Source organism: Sinocyclocheilus anshuiensis, unplaced genomic scaffold (assembly GCF_001515605.1).
Source record: "Sinocyclocheilus anshuiensis isolate Anshui unplaced genomic scaffold, SAMN03320099.WGS_v1.1 scaffold1696, whole genome shotgun sequence".
NCBI classification, from domain to species: domain Eukaryota; kingdom Metazoa; phylum Chordata; class Actinopteri; order Cypriniformes; family Cyprinidae; genus Sinocyclocheilus; species Sinocyclocheilus anshuiensis.
This window is the reverse complement of record NW_015555835.1, coordinates 608,653-623,888: the sequence shown is the minus strand read 5'-3', so window position 1 is coordinate 623,888 and position 15,236 is coordinate 608,653. Positions and strand designations below refer to the sequence as shown.

At 37.8% G+C, this 15,236-nt stretch overlaps 1 protein-coding gene across 1 annotated transcript in view; it reads left to right on the top strand.

The window, feature by feature from the left end:
- Nucleotides 1–15,236, top strand: part of LOC107675425 (transforming growth factor beta receptor type 3-like) — a 161,517-nt gene that overhangs the window by 1,777 nt on the left and 144,504 nt on the right. The window contains exon 2 of the mRNA XM_016469757.1: nucleotides 8,503–8,659. Coding sequence (XP_016325243.1) covers nucleotides 8,590–8,659 — 70 coding nt within the window. The 5' untranslated portion in view covers nucleotides 8,503–8,589. The remainder of the gene's footprint in view (nucleotides 1–8,502; nucleotides 8,660–15,236) is intronic.

Genomic DNA, 15,236 nt, shown 5'->3' with positions numbered 1-15,236 from the left:
AATATTTTATATAACCTAATCCATAATCTGTTCATGTGATGCTTGCTATTTACACATTTATAAAAATGATGTCTTTGAGACTGAAAGTCTTTCATTATGCATGGCTGATCTCCTCAGGGGGATTTGTTCTGGGTCCCGGTCAGGCTTTTCATGCCTGTCAGACATTAGATGATCCCTGCAAGTGTCTTACGTGAGAAAACGAGGGTTACTGGGTAGTGAATTGCATGGGAAAAGCTAGTCTGAGCTTTTAAAAGTACTAAAGTGGCTTCTCATACAGTGATTATTGTATTGGAGATGAACAGAGGAGTGAAGGTGGTTTCATGAGGACAACAGACCTGTGACTGTTATCTGATTCAAGACCCCTGTGACATGTTGATTCAAGTCCTCAGTGTTAGCGATCACTCACTCCCAGCTTATTACTCTCTAAAAAGATAGAGGGAGACAGAGGAAGTTCAGCGTTTTTGGGAGAGAACTAAATTCACCGTGCATAGCTGAGAAGATTATCACAAGATCATTTATTTTATTGAATTTCACTGACTTTTTCGTCTTCTTTTCAGTCTTCATCACATTGGTGTTCTGTGTGTAGTGTCACTGATGATTCATAACTAGAGGCGTATGAGTAAAAATTGCATGTTGATGCAAGTGTAAGTGTGTTACTTTGCATGCTCTGATGTGACTCAAAAAACGAGGTCACGCACACAGATGTGCAGATGTTCCATAAAAGTTTGTTTGTATGTGTGTGCTCTGTGGTCTTAGCGGCGGCCCTGAGGTGTGATTTAGTGTGTACATGCTGTGTGAAAGAACTCGTCCAGTGCTAAAGATGCGAAATTGGGCCAGTGAGTTGATTAGATTGACTAATCTGTATCACTGTTGGAGGTTGTGGTTTTGTTTGAGTGCAGCTGGCCACTTCATGTCCCCAGTGTGTCACTGTTTGACACGTGGCTACAATAGCAGCCAACACGGAGAGGATCCATTTGGGCCAACGAGCACATCTTCCATTATAAACATGTCAAAGACGCCCCCTTCACCATTCACTTACGCAAACGGGAAACCGCACTCTGTTTAGACTGAATGACTCAATCCAAATAAGATTCATTAGCTGTCAAAAGGCCCGTGTTGAACTTTACTATGGTTTTCGGGAGGCCTCCACTTCCAAAGTGGCCCTAGATGATGTGCTCTACAGGTACCCACATTTTCATAAGTACTCATGCCATGTTTCTTGGCTGGAACAATGTAGGCTGGAGGGAGTTGTGTTTTATTTATACATGGCTAGAAATAGTTGTGGTGTGTTATTCTCTAGAGGTCATGTTGTATTTGGTCTGGCCTCTCATGCTGCGATGGTTTTCTGAAGGACATGGTCAAACATACCGTAAAGACCCCTTGGAATAAAAAATCTGAGTTTTATGATTTTTAGTCGATGTCTGTTAGTTTTGACATTGTCTCTTTACTCTCTTAAAAATAAAAGTACTTTTTTGGCAGGAACCTTTAACATCCATGGAACATTTCCATTGCACAAGTCAGGACTTTTCACTAGGGGTGTGCGATATTTATCATCTGCGATAATTAATATCTTAATTGTTGTTTTAACGATATGCAAGCTGACATTATCAAGTATGCCACTCACTTTGCAAAAAAGTTGTATTTATTTATTTTACAAAAACACGTGTTGAAAGTCCAAAATCTACATGCATGATGAAGCCTATTAGAATGCAGTTAAAATTATGAAATATCCCTGTATGGGTTTGTTTTTTATATTCATATAGTTATAAATAATATCACACAAGCAACAGTGCTGTTTTCCTAAATATTAGCACATGAGCACAATCTCGAATGTGATATTAACTTAATACAACAGTTCAACAAACAAGAGGTTAATATTGAGTGAGGGTGCATTCACACTTATCATGTTTGGTTCGATTAAAACGAACCCTGGTGCGATTGCTCTGTTAGTGTGGTTCATTTGAGCATGTGTGAACAAAATTCGGTCCGCTTCTCGGTCCGCTTCCAAACGAACTCTGGTGCGGTTCGAATGATATATGAATGGAAGTAATGACAAGATGCGACGCTATGCGACATGATTTGACGACGTGGTGTAACCAAAACAAAATGAGCAGAGGGCAAACGTGGAGCAACGATGAGGTAAAGTGCCTTTTAGCTCTGTGAGTTTGCAGGTGGTGAAAATAAAATTATATGTACACACAAGAATGAGTGCGCTTAGTCCAGCAGACGGCATTAGGTGTGTTCGACTTAAAGCGGCATTGAGCAGACGATCAGTTAATGGGTGCTTTGATATCATACACCCGCAGCGCCGCTTTAAGTCTAACGCACCTTTTGTTTGGGGTGTTCGGTGAGTTCCGTCACGATATATACGTCATTCAAGCCGACCAATCAGGTTGTGAGCGTATCACTATGCATTTAGGTTCGATGTCTTTAGGTTCACTGTCAAAAATGCCAATGTGAACGCTAAGCGGACCAGGACCAAATGTATCATTTTCCTTTTTGGTCCGGACCAAATGAACCAAACGAACCGAACTACAAGTGTGAACACACCCTGAGTTACATTTTAGACACAATATTGTATTTTTTTCGGTTTCGCCAGCGAAAATAGTTCTAAACAAAGCCGAAACAGAACATTTTTGCATCTCAGAGCAGCACTGCAGTGTTTCATTCCTCAATGAATCTGTTTTTGATCAAATCATTTGAGTCCATGATTCAATAGCTCATTCGTAAAGATAGTCACTTGCTTCATTTCTAAATCAATCAGCCGTTTTGAACAAATCATTTGAATGAATGATTCAGTGAATCACTCATTCAGACTTGCTGCCACCTACTGGTGGTTTTAGTGTCATATTTATCTTTGGCTAATTTTGAATAAGTTAACCTGGCACTTGCCATGAACATATCCATAGAAGCTGACATGGCGTTAAAAAAGGAAAGAAAGAAATTCTTAAACCAGCCAAGATACAAACACAAAAACACAATACGCAAAATATCGTTCAGTTATCGTTACCGAAAAAAATATTGGGATATCATTTGTCGTCAATATCGCACACCCCTAGTTTGAGCCTATAATGCTAATATTTGACGAATGTACGCTAATTGATTACGTATTCAACTTCTAAAGCTTCTCTGCAAGACTTATTGATGACGCATCCAGTTTATCGCAAAGTCTTTACCGAGTATCTCCACTCCAGTGGGCTTGCGGACGGAAATCACAATGGGATTCCCAACGGAAAGGCCAACGGGATTTATAACGGTTACGGAGCGACCAATACGAAGTCCGACTGAGGTTGCATCACAATACTGGGACGAACGTCCGCAAATATGCGACATCTTTATACCAAGCCAAGTGTTAGTTCTTGTTCGGTCCGGCTGGACGTACGTTAACTAACACAGACTGTGAGCGCGAGTTGAGAGTGTAGTTTTGAGGTTACGTTTACGTGTGTACGAGTGATTTCTTTCTTGAGTGTTACTTTTAATTTGTGCTGTTTTCGTGCGAGTCTCTGCACTGGGAATGATACTGTGAGAATTGCCCCCTTCTGGCGGTTTTAGTTTCATATTTATTTATCCATGACAGGCCTAAACCAGCCAAGGTACCAGCACAAAAACACACTCAGCAAAATATTGTTTAGTTATTGTTATCGAGATATAATTTTTTGTCAATATCGCACACCCCTGCATTACTATTTAACCCTGGGTCATTGTAAATGGGTTATCAATGGGTTATCTTGTTTCGCGTTTCATGCTGCTGATACTAAACAATTAATCCTGGGTGTTCATAAGCCGACATTTCACACTGTACATTCCTTACGATTCTTATTTGCATATTTTGCTGTGTCAGTGTCATTGATTGAATGAATGCCACATGCAACCTGTTTACATGAAGTCTCTAGCATTGCACATCCTCATAGGCTATGTTGCTGAGTGTGCTATCAAGTTTTTCCTGAATGGACTCAACCCTAACCCTTTCCATTACTGTTAAAAGCACCTAAATATGAGGCACGCTGTTGGGTGTCTGTTGTTAATCATCTTGCCGTACCATTCGAACGCAATGCAGGAATAACACCCCAAGATGGTGCTAACCCTGCTGCTGGGATTCATAACCCCAGGTAAAAAGCAATTCTAACCCCATTTCAAGTGTGACCTTTACCCGGGGATAAAAATGTGGTTTAGAACAACGATAACCCATATATATATATATATATATATACACATACAGTGTATACTGTATATAATTGTTCACTGCCAAGTTCTTTGGGGAACTCAGAATGTTTATTTTATGGCATCGCTGTGAAAACTCTTTTGGAAACTTTATTTTTGAGAGGGTAGAATGAGCATTTACTGCCTAATACCAAACTATGGTTAAAAAAAATTCACATGATTTTGGAAATACATAAGCATAAGCATCCCATCTTATCCCATCTAATTGTTTCAGTAGGAAATATGTCAACGCAGGAAAGAACATTGCTTTCATCAAACCATTTCATAGGCTCTGTAAAGGACAGCTTTTGATGTTGGATGGATTGGCTTGGGAACAGTTTGTCAAGTTGCACTCATCTTCACACTGGAATGCGTATTCTGAAAATCCTTGATTTTATACAGAATGTAATTTTACACAAGAACCCTAATGCGCTAAACACAAATTCTGACCTGCTTGTGAATGATCTGTATCTTTCATTAAGTCAGTTTCTCATTTGGAACTGAATATTGATGGTTTTATAATTTTAAGGCATGCTTCTTCCTCCAGAGTGAAGTGCCTCTTTGAGTTCAGAGCGAGGCTGCGTATTAAACCATATGGTGTTCGTCACTCCACCTACACAGTAAAAGTAGCTACTTATTATGTTCAGTCTGGGGTCTGCTGCCTTGAATTTGCTAATGACATTTCCAGATTTTTTCTGAATGTTATTGTACTATATCTTTCTGCCGAGAAATAGAGGGAGAGACAAAATCAGCAGGAGTCATATGAGGTGAGGTCTCTAAACTAGACCCCGACCGATATATCGTTTTGCCGATATTATCGGCCGATATGAGCCTGTCGCTGATATATTGGTATCGGCAAATATGCCGCCAATATGAAATTTTTTTTACAGAACATATAACGCACATAAAATGCTTGAAATGGTGTAATTACTTAGTTTGTCCAGCCGAGCGCGCTCCATTGTTTGCTACTGGCGACCTGGATGAAACGCTTTAAAGCTTAAGTCTATGGAAAACCATTGAAACTTTGAACGGCCATATCTCCGTAACGGCGTGGCGAATCCGCACCAAATCCGGGGGATCCCTTCAGCTTGAGGAACCCTCTTGAATCGAGTGTACGTCTAGAGGCCCGCTTTCGAATGAGACCACCCCTGCATCGATAGCCCCCGGGGTTCGGGAGTTACGGGTGGTTAAATTTGCAGTCACAATTTAGCAAAATCAGACAATATTGTGTCTAATATAAACCACAATATTAACTTCTTATTATTGAATTCTTGTAAATAAATATCAAATTTGGAACTGGTCAGTGCTCAAAAAATGCTGGGAAATCACTTGTAGCCCTACAAGAGTGATTACTGATAAACTGTCTGAAAAAAAGTCACCCACTGACTTTCAAAGCTGCTAACGACTTTCTACTTTGAGGACCTTCATAGAAATGTAGTGGAGTGAAAAGTACAATATTTGTCTTTCAAATGTAGTGAAGTTAAAGTCATAAGTTCCCAGAAAAAAGAATACTCAAGTAAAGTACAGATACTCAAAAAGTGTACTTAAGTACAATACTCAAGTAAATGTACTTAGTTACGACTGGTACTGTACTATAATATACACAAAGAATATCGGCCGATATATCGATATCGGCCTTTTTTTTTTTACTCCCTAATATCGGTATTGGCCCCGAAAAACCCATATCAGTCGGGCTCTACTCTAAACTGAAACAAACACACTATATTTTATAACTGATTGAGTTAAATAGAGGTGCTCACATGCCATGGTTTTAGTTTAGGGTCCACTATTGTTCCACTGGTCCATTTTTGGGCGAAATGCTTAGAAAGTTCAGATATTACACTCACACAGCTGTTCGAGAGGATGATATACGTTATGGTCAAATAATTAATTGAAAAATAACATGTAATGTACCATAACGTAACACCAATGGGCCTGGGGCAGTGTTTTAATTTTGTATTTTGTTTTGCCCTAACCAGGCCTGCAGATGTTTTTTCATTAAGCTTCTTAAGCACTTTTATTTTTTAAGCACTTTTATTTTATTTTGTTTTGTTTCTTTTTTTATTTTATGCCCAATCCAGGCAAGTAGAATTTTTTTTGTATTATTTTATTTTTTTCTGTTTTATTTATTTATTCTTTTGAATTTTGTTTTCCCCAACAAGGGGCTTTTATTTATTTTGTTGTGATTTTTGTTTTGCTTCGGTTTGCCCTTGATAACATCTTCTTAAATCTGAGGACTCCAAAATGCCTCTGCTTTTGTTGTGAGAATGGCAAGAGAGGGGGACACCAAATCAAAAGCAGAGGGCACTGGCTTGGGGCCCCTATGCTGGAAGTGCAATATTTGTTGAGATTCTCCAAAATGACTTCCCAACCTCAGCAGCTGCCCGTGCGTGAATGGCTCTTTGTTCCTGCAGCTGTTTGCAGAGAGAGAGAGAGAGAAAGAGAGCGCATGCTCTCCTCACCTTACTGAGAGAAAATGAGAAAAGGGCAGAAAGATAGGAGAAGGAAGGAAGCAGAGTGAAAGCTATAGTTTCAGAAACTGATGAAGTTGCGGCTTTCGTTACTCCTCTCTCGGGGACACCCCCCAGTGTAGCATGTGGTTGTTTTTAACCATTGATAAATGTTCTGATTGACATTTGAGGTTTTAATCCATCTGTGCCTCTGTGCATCTTTGTGTAAGTTTTACATATATTGATTCTCCACAGTGCACTGGGGTAGCGTGTGATGGGTTAAGGCACTGTTCCTCACCCGTTGCTACACGGGTGGCTGATTGTGCTGAATGTAACTGCTAAACCCAAAAATAAATGCTTGGTTTTGCTTCAGTAAACTAGCGTGACAAACCTGTGATGCTGTTAGGTCAGGTTAATAAGAGTGTTATTGGCCTTTAGACTGTGCATGTGTAAACATATCTACGCACTCTGTGTGGGATGGTGATGTATGCCTATTAAAATCTGCTACTTTCATAATAGGTAATCTTTATGAGCTAATGAAAAAAACATCAGAGAGGCAGCCATGTCGAAACTGGTGAGTTGTGCAGCAGTCACAAACTGGAGTCTTGCGGTGCTCTAAACTGTAAATATTTAGAAATATGAACCTTTTCATTGATTTATAATAATAAACTGTCTGAAAATAATAGGAAATTGCTTCTAAGACTGCTATTAATATCAGTTTTGCTGATGTTTGGACCTACATTCACCATTATTTACTTCAAAAACACTGAACCTGTATTTGGGACGGTGGCCATGGAAAACTTTTCATTTTCAGTTTTCAAAAAGTTAATTTTGTCAAAATGGAATTAAACTAACTGAATTGAGTCTGACGTGACATTTCAGAGGCTCTGAGCAGACGTAAATGTTTGAATGCCAGTGTAGATTTGTTTGAAAGGTTTATATTTAATGACACAATATCTGTCATGATGCAGATGGTATGTTTATTATTGCAGCACTTTGTCAGGTCAGGTAGTGGACTTAGTGAAACTGCATATGGATAATGCATGTTGTATTTAAGCTCCACTAGTGTGGCATGTGTTGGCTTTAGCCCACCCTCCGGTGAACTCTGATTGGCCGCTTCATCGCTCAAGTTCAGTTGTGGTCATGTTAATTAGCTGTCATCTGTTAATGGTATTAACAGCAAACTCCAGGTGTCTAATCTGACGATTATCTTCACTGCAGCATTTCTTTTATTGTGTCGTTTAAATCACTATGTATATTGAAAAGTGGCTGTTCAGAGTATTTTCACAGACAGTATTTTCACTTTATGCTTTAGTTTTTCATTTTCTGGATATTAGACATGTTTTAGTGATTATGAAACAAGCGTACAGTATTCAAAGTATGACCAGGATGTAACTTAGTTCAAGTTTACTTGTTTATTTGCATTATTTTGTGTAAATGTAAGTTGTAATTTTTTGAAAGAAGTCTCTTATGCTCACCAAATCTGTATTTATTAAATCAAAAGTACAGTAAAACTGTAAAATTCAACGTTTGTACTATTTTTATATATATTTTTTTATCCGGTTATTAAAAGTATTTTTTTGTTCTTTTAAATATTTTAAAATGGCAAAGCTGAATTTTCAGAAGTGAAAAGCGTTGATACTGCAGCTCAGGTCAGTATGACCCATCTCTTGTTTTCTTCATTCCCACCATTCACACAAGGCTTAATTAGTGGGTTGAGATTAACAAGTGCCGCTACCTCAACCAGAGCCTTGCTGTCTCTTCCCATCTAAGTCCACAGGATGTGACATTAAGACTCTAATACCCTGCTGCTTGGTCACTGACTGACATCTTTCTCTCTCTCGTTCTACAGAGCTAGTGGGGACTGTTCAAGAAGACACCCTGCTGCTACTTTTTCTGCCACGTCTGGCTCTTAGAAAAAAAGCGTTTTCTTCCAGCCATGTGGCTAACGGCACTCATACACCCCTCCGCCATCCTGTTTTTGACCCTCAGCAGCTTGGCCTCTGCAGGTAAGCGCTGTTATCCTTGTAACCCATCATCTCTCTCCTGGGATTTTGGAATAACAGGTCAAGAGTGAGTGAATGTGGCATGACGTTGCATGAGTCGTCTATATCTTCTGTTCCGTTTGCCTTATGAAGATGAAGAAAAGACGGGGAATTTATGAGGGATGTTTTAAACAGTTTTAAACAACCTATGTCATGGCTCATGATGAAGTGAATACCAGTGCTTGAGCACACTTGGGAATTTTGAGTGTGTTTTATGTAAAGTGTAAATTTCTGGTCATCAAGCAGTGCCAAATGGACCCATTGTTTAAACAAATAGGTAGTCTCCAAACTCATGCCAATGTTTAAGCCAAAATGTTTAAGCCTGTCAAACAGCAGTTTTTGGAACCGTGCATAGTGATGCTACTGTAGGAAGAACAAACCTCAGTACTTAATGGGGTGATGGGAAGTTACCTTCAAATATTTGTGCCAGAAACACCAATGTTTTGTTATTCACGTAGCTAACTATAAACCTGCAACATTTTGATATCACATTGTTCATTTTTACAGTGTTTTGTTTTTGTCTTTTAATGAAAATGTCCTTTTTCAGCTTTACTCAAAAATGGCATCTAAATTTTGTAAAAGAAACATTTTATTTGGCAAATAAATGCAAAATTACACCAAATATTCAAACACTTTATATATTAATTTTAACATATATCAATATTTAACAAAAACCACATGTAAAAACTATCCTGGTGGATTACCTTAGCTTCTGAAATGATATTATAAGTACACATTATAATATGTTGTGAGTTCTTTATGCTTTAGCTTTTCTTTTTTTCTGGGGGTTAGATATGTTTTAGTGTGTTAGCATTCATAAGATGTAATCTAGTTGCAAGTCCACTTGTGCATTGTATAATTTTTTATTAAAGCAAGTTCTAATTTTAAGTTTATGTTGTATATATACACTACAGTTCAAAAATGTTTTTTTTTTTTAAAGAAGACTCCTAAGCTCAGCAAGGCTGCATTTATTTAATTAAAAATACTGTAACAATGTGAAATATTTTTACAATTTAAAACATTTAGTTTTTTAGTTTTAATATATTTTAAAATGTAATTTATTCTTGTCTTGGCAAAGATGAATTTTCAGAAGTCTTTTAGTCTTCAATGTCACACGATCCTTAAGAAATCATTTGAATATGCTTATTTGGTGCTCAAAATTTCTTTTTTTTAAATAATCACAATTAAAAAATGTTGATTAATAGAAAGTTCAAAAGAACAGCATTTATTTGAAATAGAAATCTTTTGTAATAAATGTCTTTACTGTCATATTTGATAAACATTATTGCAGAATAAAAATTTTTTTACGGTAGTGTATCTGATTAATCTTACATGTAGTTAATTAATGTGCTAGCATATTTTTTTCATGTGAAAATCAACTCGGTTGCCATCATGATGTGCTTTTTTCAATTCATCTTCATTTTTATTGACAAAAACCATTACTAAAGTTGGATTTTCATCTGTAATTTTGATGATGAAATTGACACAATATCTGACTGGATTTAGTCACAGAAAACGGGGCATGTTCTTTGCAGAGACTCTTCGTAGGGCGTTTTCTCGATAAGCTATACTCGCCGCTCATTGTCTTGACAGAGTGAGGCAGTGTTGCCTGTTTTGTCAGGCAATCACAATTCGCCCCCTGTGTTCGGAATTTCCCCGGTTCCTCCCAGCATGAGTCTTCTAGATCTGGCTGTCAGAGAGCAAAGGCCAGGGGGGATTTGCATTAAGAAAGTGCTGACAGCCTCAATCTCTCAGCCCGAAACACCAGTGCCGCACGTCAGCTATGCCTCCTCTAACCCGACTCAGGCAGCTCTGTCTGTGTGATTGATCAGGACTTGTTGGCTCAGTCTCTTCTGAAGAGTGATGATTTGTTCCCCTCTGGCACAACAGCCTGACAGATAGTTGCATGCCAAGAGAAAAAGGGAAAGAAAACAATAAGGCAGCAACAAAACAAACATGAGGAACAGGCAACATTATGACAGTCATCAAGTCTGGGTTGTCGGGATGGAGAGTTGTGATTTAAGAGCGCACATATTTCACACCATTCTATGATTTTGCTCTCACTTGTTCTGTCAAACATCTCTTTGTTGGTAACAGATCCCACTGGTCATTCTCAGCGGTTTTGTGATTTCTCTGTCAGTCAAACTGAATGCTTTTCTTCTGGAGTTAAAGACCAAATCACATTCCTGAGGTGTAGATATTGGAATAAAATCACTCAATAAAATATAATAAAATTCATCAGATATTAATGATTAGGCTTGTCATTCAAAACAACAAGCCACTTTCAATCAAATTAATTAACTAACTATTATGACTGAATCAAATGAATTAACTAATAATTATGCTTATCAATTATTAATTAATTAAATTAACAGCCTATACAGTTCAAATGTTTGGGGATTTTTTTAGAAGATTTTTTTTTTAAAAGTCTATAATGTTCATGAAGGCTACATTTATTTTATCAACAGTAAAATCAGTCATATTGTGAAATATTATTACAACTTAAAATAACTGTTTATTTATATGTTAATATATTTTAAAAATGTAATTTATTCCTGTGATAGCAAATCTGAATTACTCCAGTCTTCAGTCACATGATCCTTCTGAAATTATTCAGAGATGCTGGTTTACTAATAATAATAATAATAATAATATGCTTAATTTATAGCGCCTTTCCCAAGCTCAAGGACGCTTCACAATGAAAGTAACAGAAAAACAATCATTTCATACATAATCAATTAAATGGACAATGGACATTTGCCAAGTCCAAGACATGTGCGATTGCAGTTGCATATCACATTTATTATTTATTATCATCATTTACAGCTCAAAAAACATCTCTTTTTATGATCAATGTTGAAAGTGGTTGTGCTGCTTAATAATTCTGTGGAAACCTTGACATTTAAACCTTATTACATTTATTTATGATTCTGTGATGAATACAAAGCATTTATTTGAAATAGAGATCCTTTGTAACATTTCACTTGTCTTTACTGTCACTTATAAATCTAACATGAAAAGACATTCAATTCTTGCGGCAGGGGCATGATTAAATCTTTTTAAACAGTTTTTTAATGAACAATTACACTAAATTGATGTTTTAAATGCACAACACTACTAAATTCACGAAACATGTGGTTGCCAGGAAGTTGACGTTAACCAGCCAGATAATTAACAATTAAAGGATTATAAAAGTCGACAACTCTCAGAGGTGAGAATTAAGCCATGCTAAATAAGAGACGTAAGTCTTTTTGAATAAGAAAAAAAAAGGATGCAAAAAGTGCTGCGCGAGGTGGGTGTGGGATAATTCAACTCTAAACCATATCAATCCAAGGAACTCAAGAATTGAAGGAAAAGTGACCTGATTCTCGGGCTGCTCACAGCGGAACGGTTCCTGTTAGTGATGGTGAAGCAGGAGGACAATGGCCACTGTGTCAGAATGTCCCTTGAGTTTAGTGAAGTTTGGCCTGAAAACAATCCCACCTACCTCTTCCTTTAGCTCTCTTGAGCAAGCATTGTTGCTTTGCACTATATATTCACTTCCTTAGAGTCTTTCTCTGACATTTTGGCATATTTACCTGGAGCGCATTTATTGAGGCTCTTCCTTTAAAGTTTATTTTATTTTGTAGTATTGTTGATGAAGCTGTCATAAACCTTTGTCTTGGGTGATGTTGATCTTGATAAATCGGAGTCTAAACAAACTTTATGAGTGCCAGATCTTGGCATGCTTGTACTCAATCTTTTTCTTTTTGTTTTAGAGCATAGCGGCCTCCCTCAGAGACTCCCGCCTCTAGTTTTCTAAAAACTAGGACATTATCTAATCTGCAGCATCAAAGTGTCTGCAGCCCTGAGTTCTTTCCGCATGGACTTCAGATCACTGCCAGTCATAACCTGTGTTCAGCTCTAGTCATCTGATTATAGAGATGACAGAGGTGTGATATATGAACATCTCCATGTCTTTTGAGACCTTGTCACCAGAACGTCTCTTCTTCAATGCTGTATGTCATGTGACAGTTGAGAAATGTGTAACCTATATGACAAAACAGGAAGAAGATCTGTCTCAGTGTGTCCCAGGATGGATCTCACTTATGTGATGTAACTGATACAGCAAGCTAAGAAATAGTTTCACAGTGTTCAATTTTTAGGTCTATATATGTAATTAATGTTTACAATTCAATGAGAATTGCATGTAATTGCTTTATAATAGGCCATAATGAGCTAATGAAAAAAACCAAGATGTGAAAAAAAGTGTAAAATGTGTTCTCTTTCTCTTGGGTATCGTTTGTTTTTTTTTCGATACCAGTGCCAAATCGATACTTTTAAAACGGTTCCGGTGCCTGAACCGATACTTATTAAAAAATAAAAAAATCCCCCCAAAAATGATAGGCTATTAGAATAGAAATAGAATAGAGAGTGCAAATGTTAGAGGACAAGGGAGGTTTAGCTTTAGGCATTTTAATTTAAGCATGTTTAGCTTAGTTAACGGAAGGCTACCTGCTGCCATCAGAGCAAGTGTAATTACTGCATTCACGCACTCCTCGAATGCTCTCATTTCCCGAGTTGTGAGTTGTGCTTTGTGCTTTGTGCTTTTCACAAGTCGGAATGTGAAAACAACATGGACACTCTCGTTACTACAAAGATGTGTTGGATTTGTATTATTAGAGCTTTCCGACTTGAGTTCACATGCATTTTCTCAGTCGGGAAATTATTTTTCACGTGCGGTGCCAGTGATGATGCTTCTTACGTCCGTTTCGGAGAACCAGAGGACAAATACTTCAATCGATCGCTCAGGCATGGCACCGAAATGAGGCACCGAAATCGGCGTTCGGATTCGGTTTTAGTACATACCGGTTACATAGGTACCGGTGCCATATTGGTACCGGGTTTCGGTACCCAACCCTACTCTTTCCTTTATCTCACTTCATTCTTCCTGCGCAAACCGTAGGCTAATATCTGTTCTTTAAACTTTTATCTACATGTTTTTCAATCTAAAAGCCTGTTCACAACAAGGCGAATGCTCAAACATTTGGTGCGATACACATTTTAATTTAAATGAACACCTGTTAATGTGTCTGTTCAGACCGACACAAACATTTTTTATTTTTTTAATTAATGGCGAGGGGTTCTAATCTCTTCTCTGCAAATAAAGCTGGCCAACCAATAGGGTTCACACTGTCACATGCTCAGAGCCGCTGCTGTTACATACAATTATGAGTTGGTGGCGCTTATGAACGAGTGTTTTGCTAAACGAGAGTTAATGGCATTAATGTTCTCTTGTATTTGGTGTTGTTTGATAAACAACATATGAACATATAAAAATTAGAGGATGCCCACAAGTTATGTGACTTTTATATGACTTTTTAAAACTACTTTTAGTGTATGTGTGTGTGTGTGTTTTTTTATTTTATTTATTTTTTTTTTTTTTGGGAGCTTCACAGCATGGTCCCCATTCACTTTAATTGTGTAGAAAAGAGCAACCTGAACATTCTGTTAAATATCTCTGGTGTCCCATCAAAGAAAAAGTATACCGATTTAAAATGTTGAATATATGACGCTAGAAATGTTAATTTTCTGGATGAGCTTTCTCTTTAATAAGTGTTTTCAAATAGGCTGTCTGTTCCTCAATACATTTTCTGTATTTCTCTCTCTCGGTTTTCTTCCCTTCAGTTGTCAGACATTCCTTTTTAAGCACTTTTTGTACGTCAGAGTTGTCTTTTTTGGTCTCTCATTTTGCCAAGCTGTAGATTCTTAGTATAGTCTGTTATTATGGGATGGCAGGGCTGTTGGAAGCCCTCAGGTTTCACTGTTATAGTGGAGAGTAGAGCAGAAATCTTGCCAGAAATTAATTTGCAACACTTGCCAAAAACAGCTCTTGCAGGATGCTGGTTACGCCGAGGTCCGAGCGTGTGGCCTGTGGGTCGGCTGCAGGAACACGCGTCTGCTCATGTAAGTGGGCGAAACGACTCGCTTTTTCCTCACCGCTCCATCATTTTTATCCTCCCACAGCTCACAAGAATGAGTGACAGTTTGTTGTGCCCGTAGGCAGATCTTTCCTCTCTCCTTCCATCCTGTCATGTGACAAAGACATGAATAGAAATAGTGCTGAAAGCTGAGTTTACAGAAATATACCCGCAGTTATATTCAGCTCCATGAAAAGCTTTAAAGGGATCAGTCCTTCATCCTCATTTAAAAGGAATAAAGGCTTGTGGTGTTGTGGAGACTAATGACCCGAAACACTAAATAAACCATAATAAAGCATGGCTCTACAATAGGTGTGTGGCCCAGGGCCAGTGGAATACAAATTTGGGCTAGTTGACGGAACGGTCACTTGCCCTGTTGGGTGTGTTCCCCTTCATCTTAAGTTCATTGATAATGTACATGTGTTTTTATGTCTCATCCCATTTTCTAGGATGTTTTGAACAATATTTACAATCTTTGCTGTTTTAAATTTAGAATTTTTCCCAATTGTGACTTTAACTTATAGGGGAAAAATAATTAAAAGCTTCCATTTTACATTATAGTTGTGTGTGTATATATATAT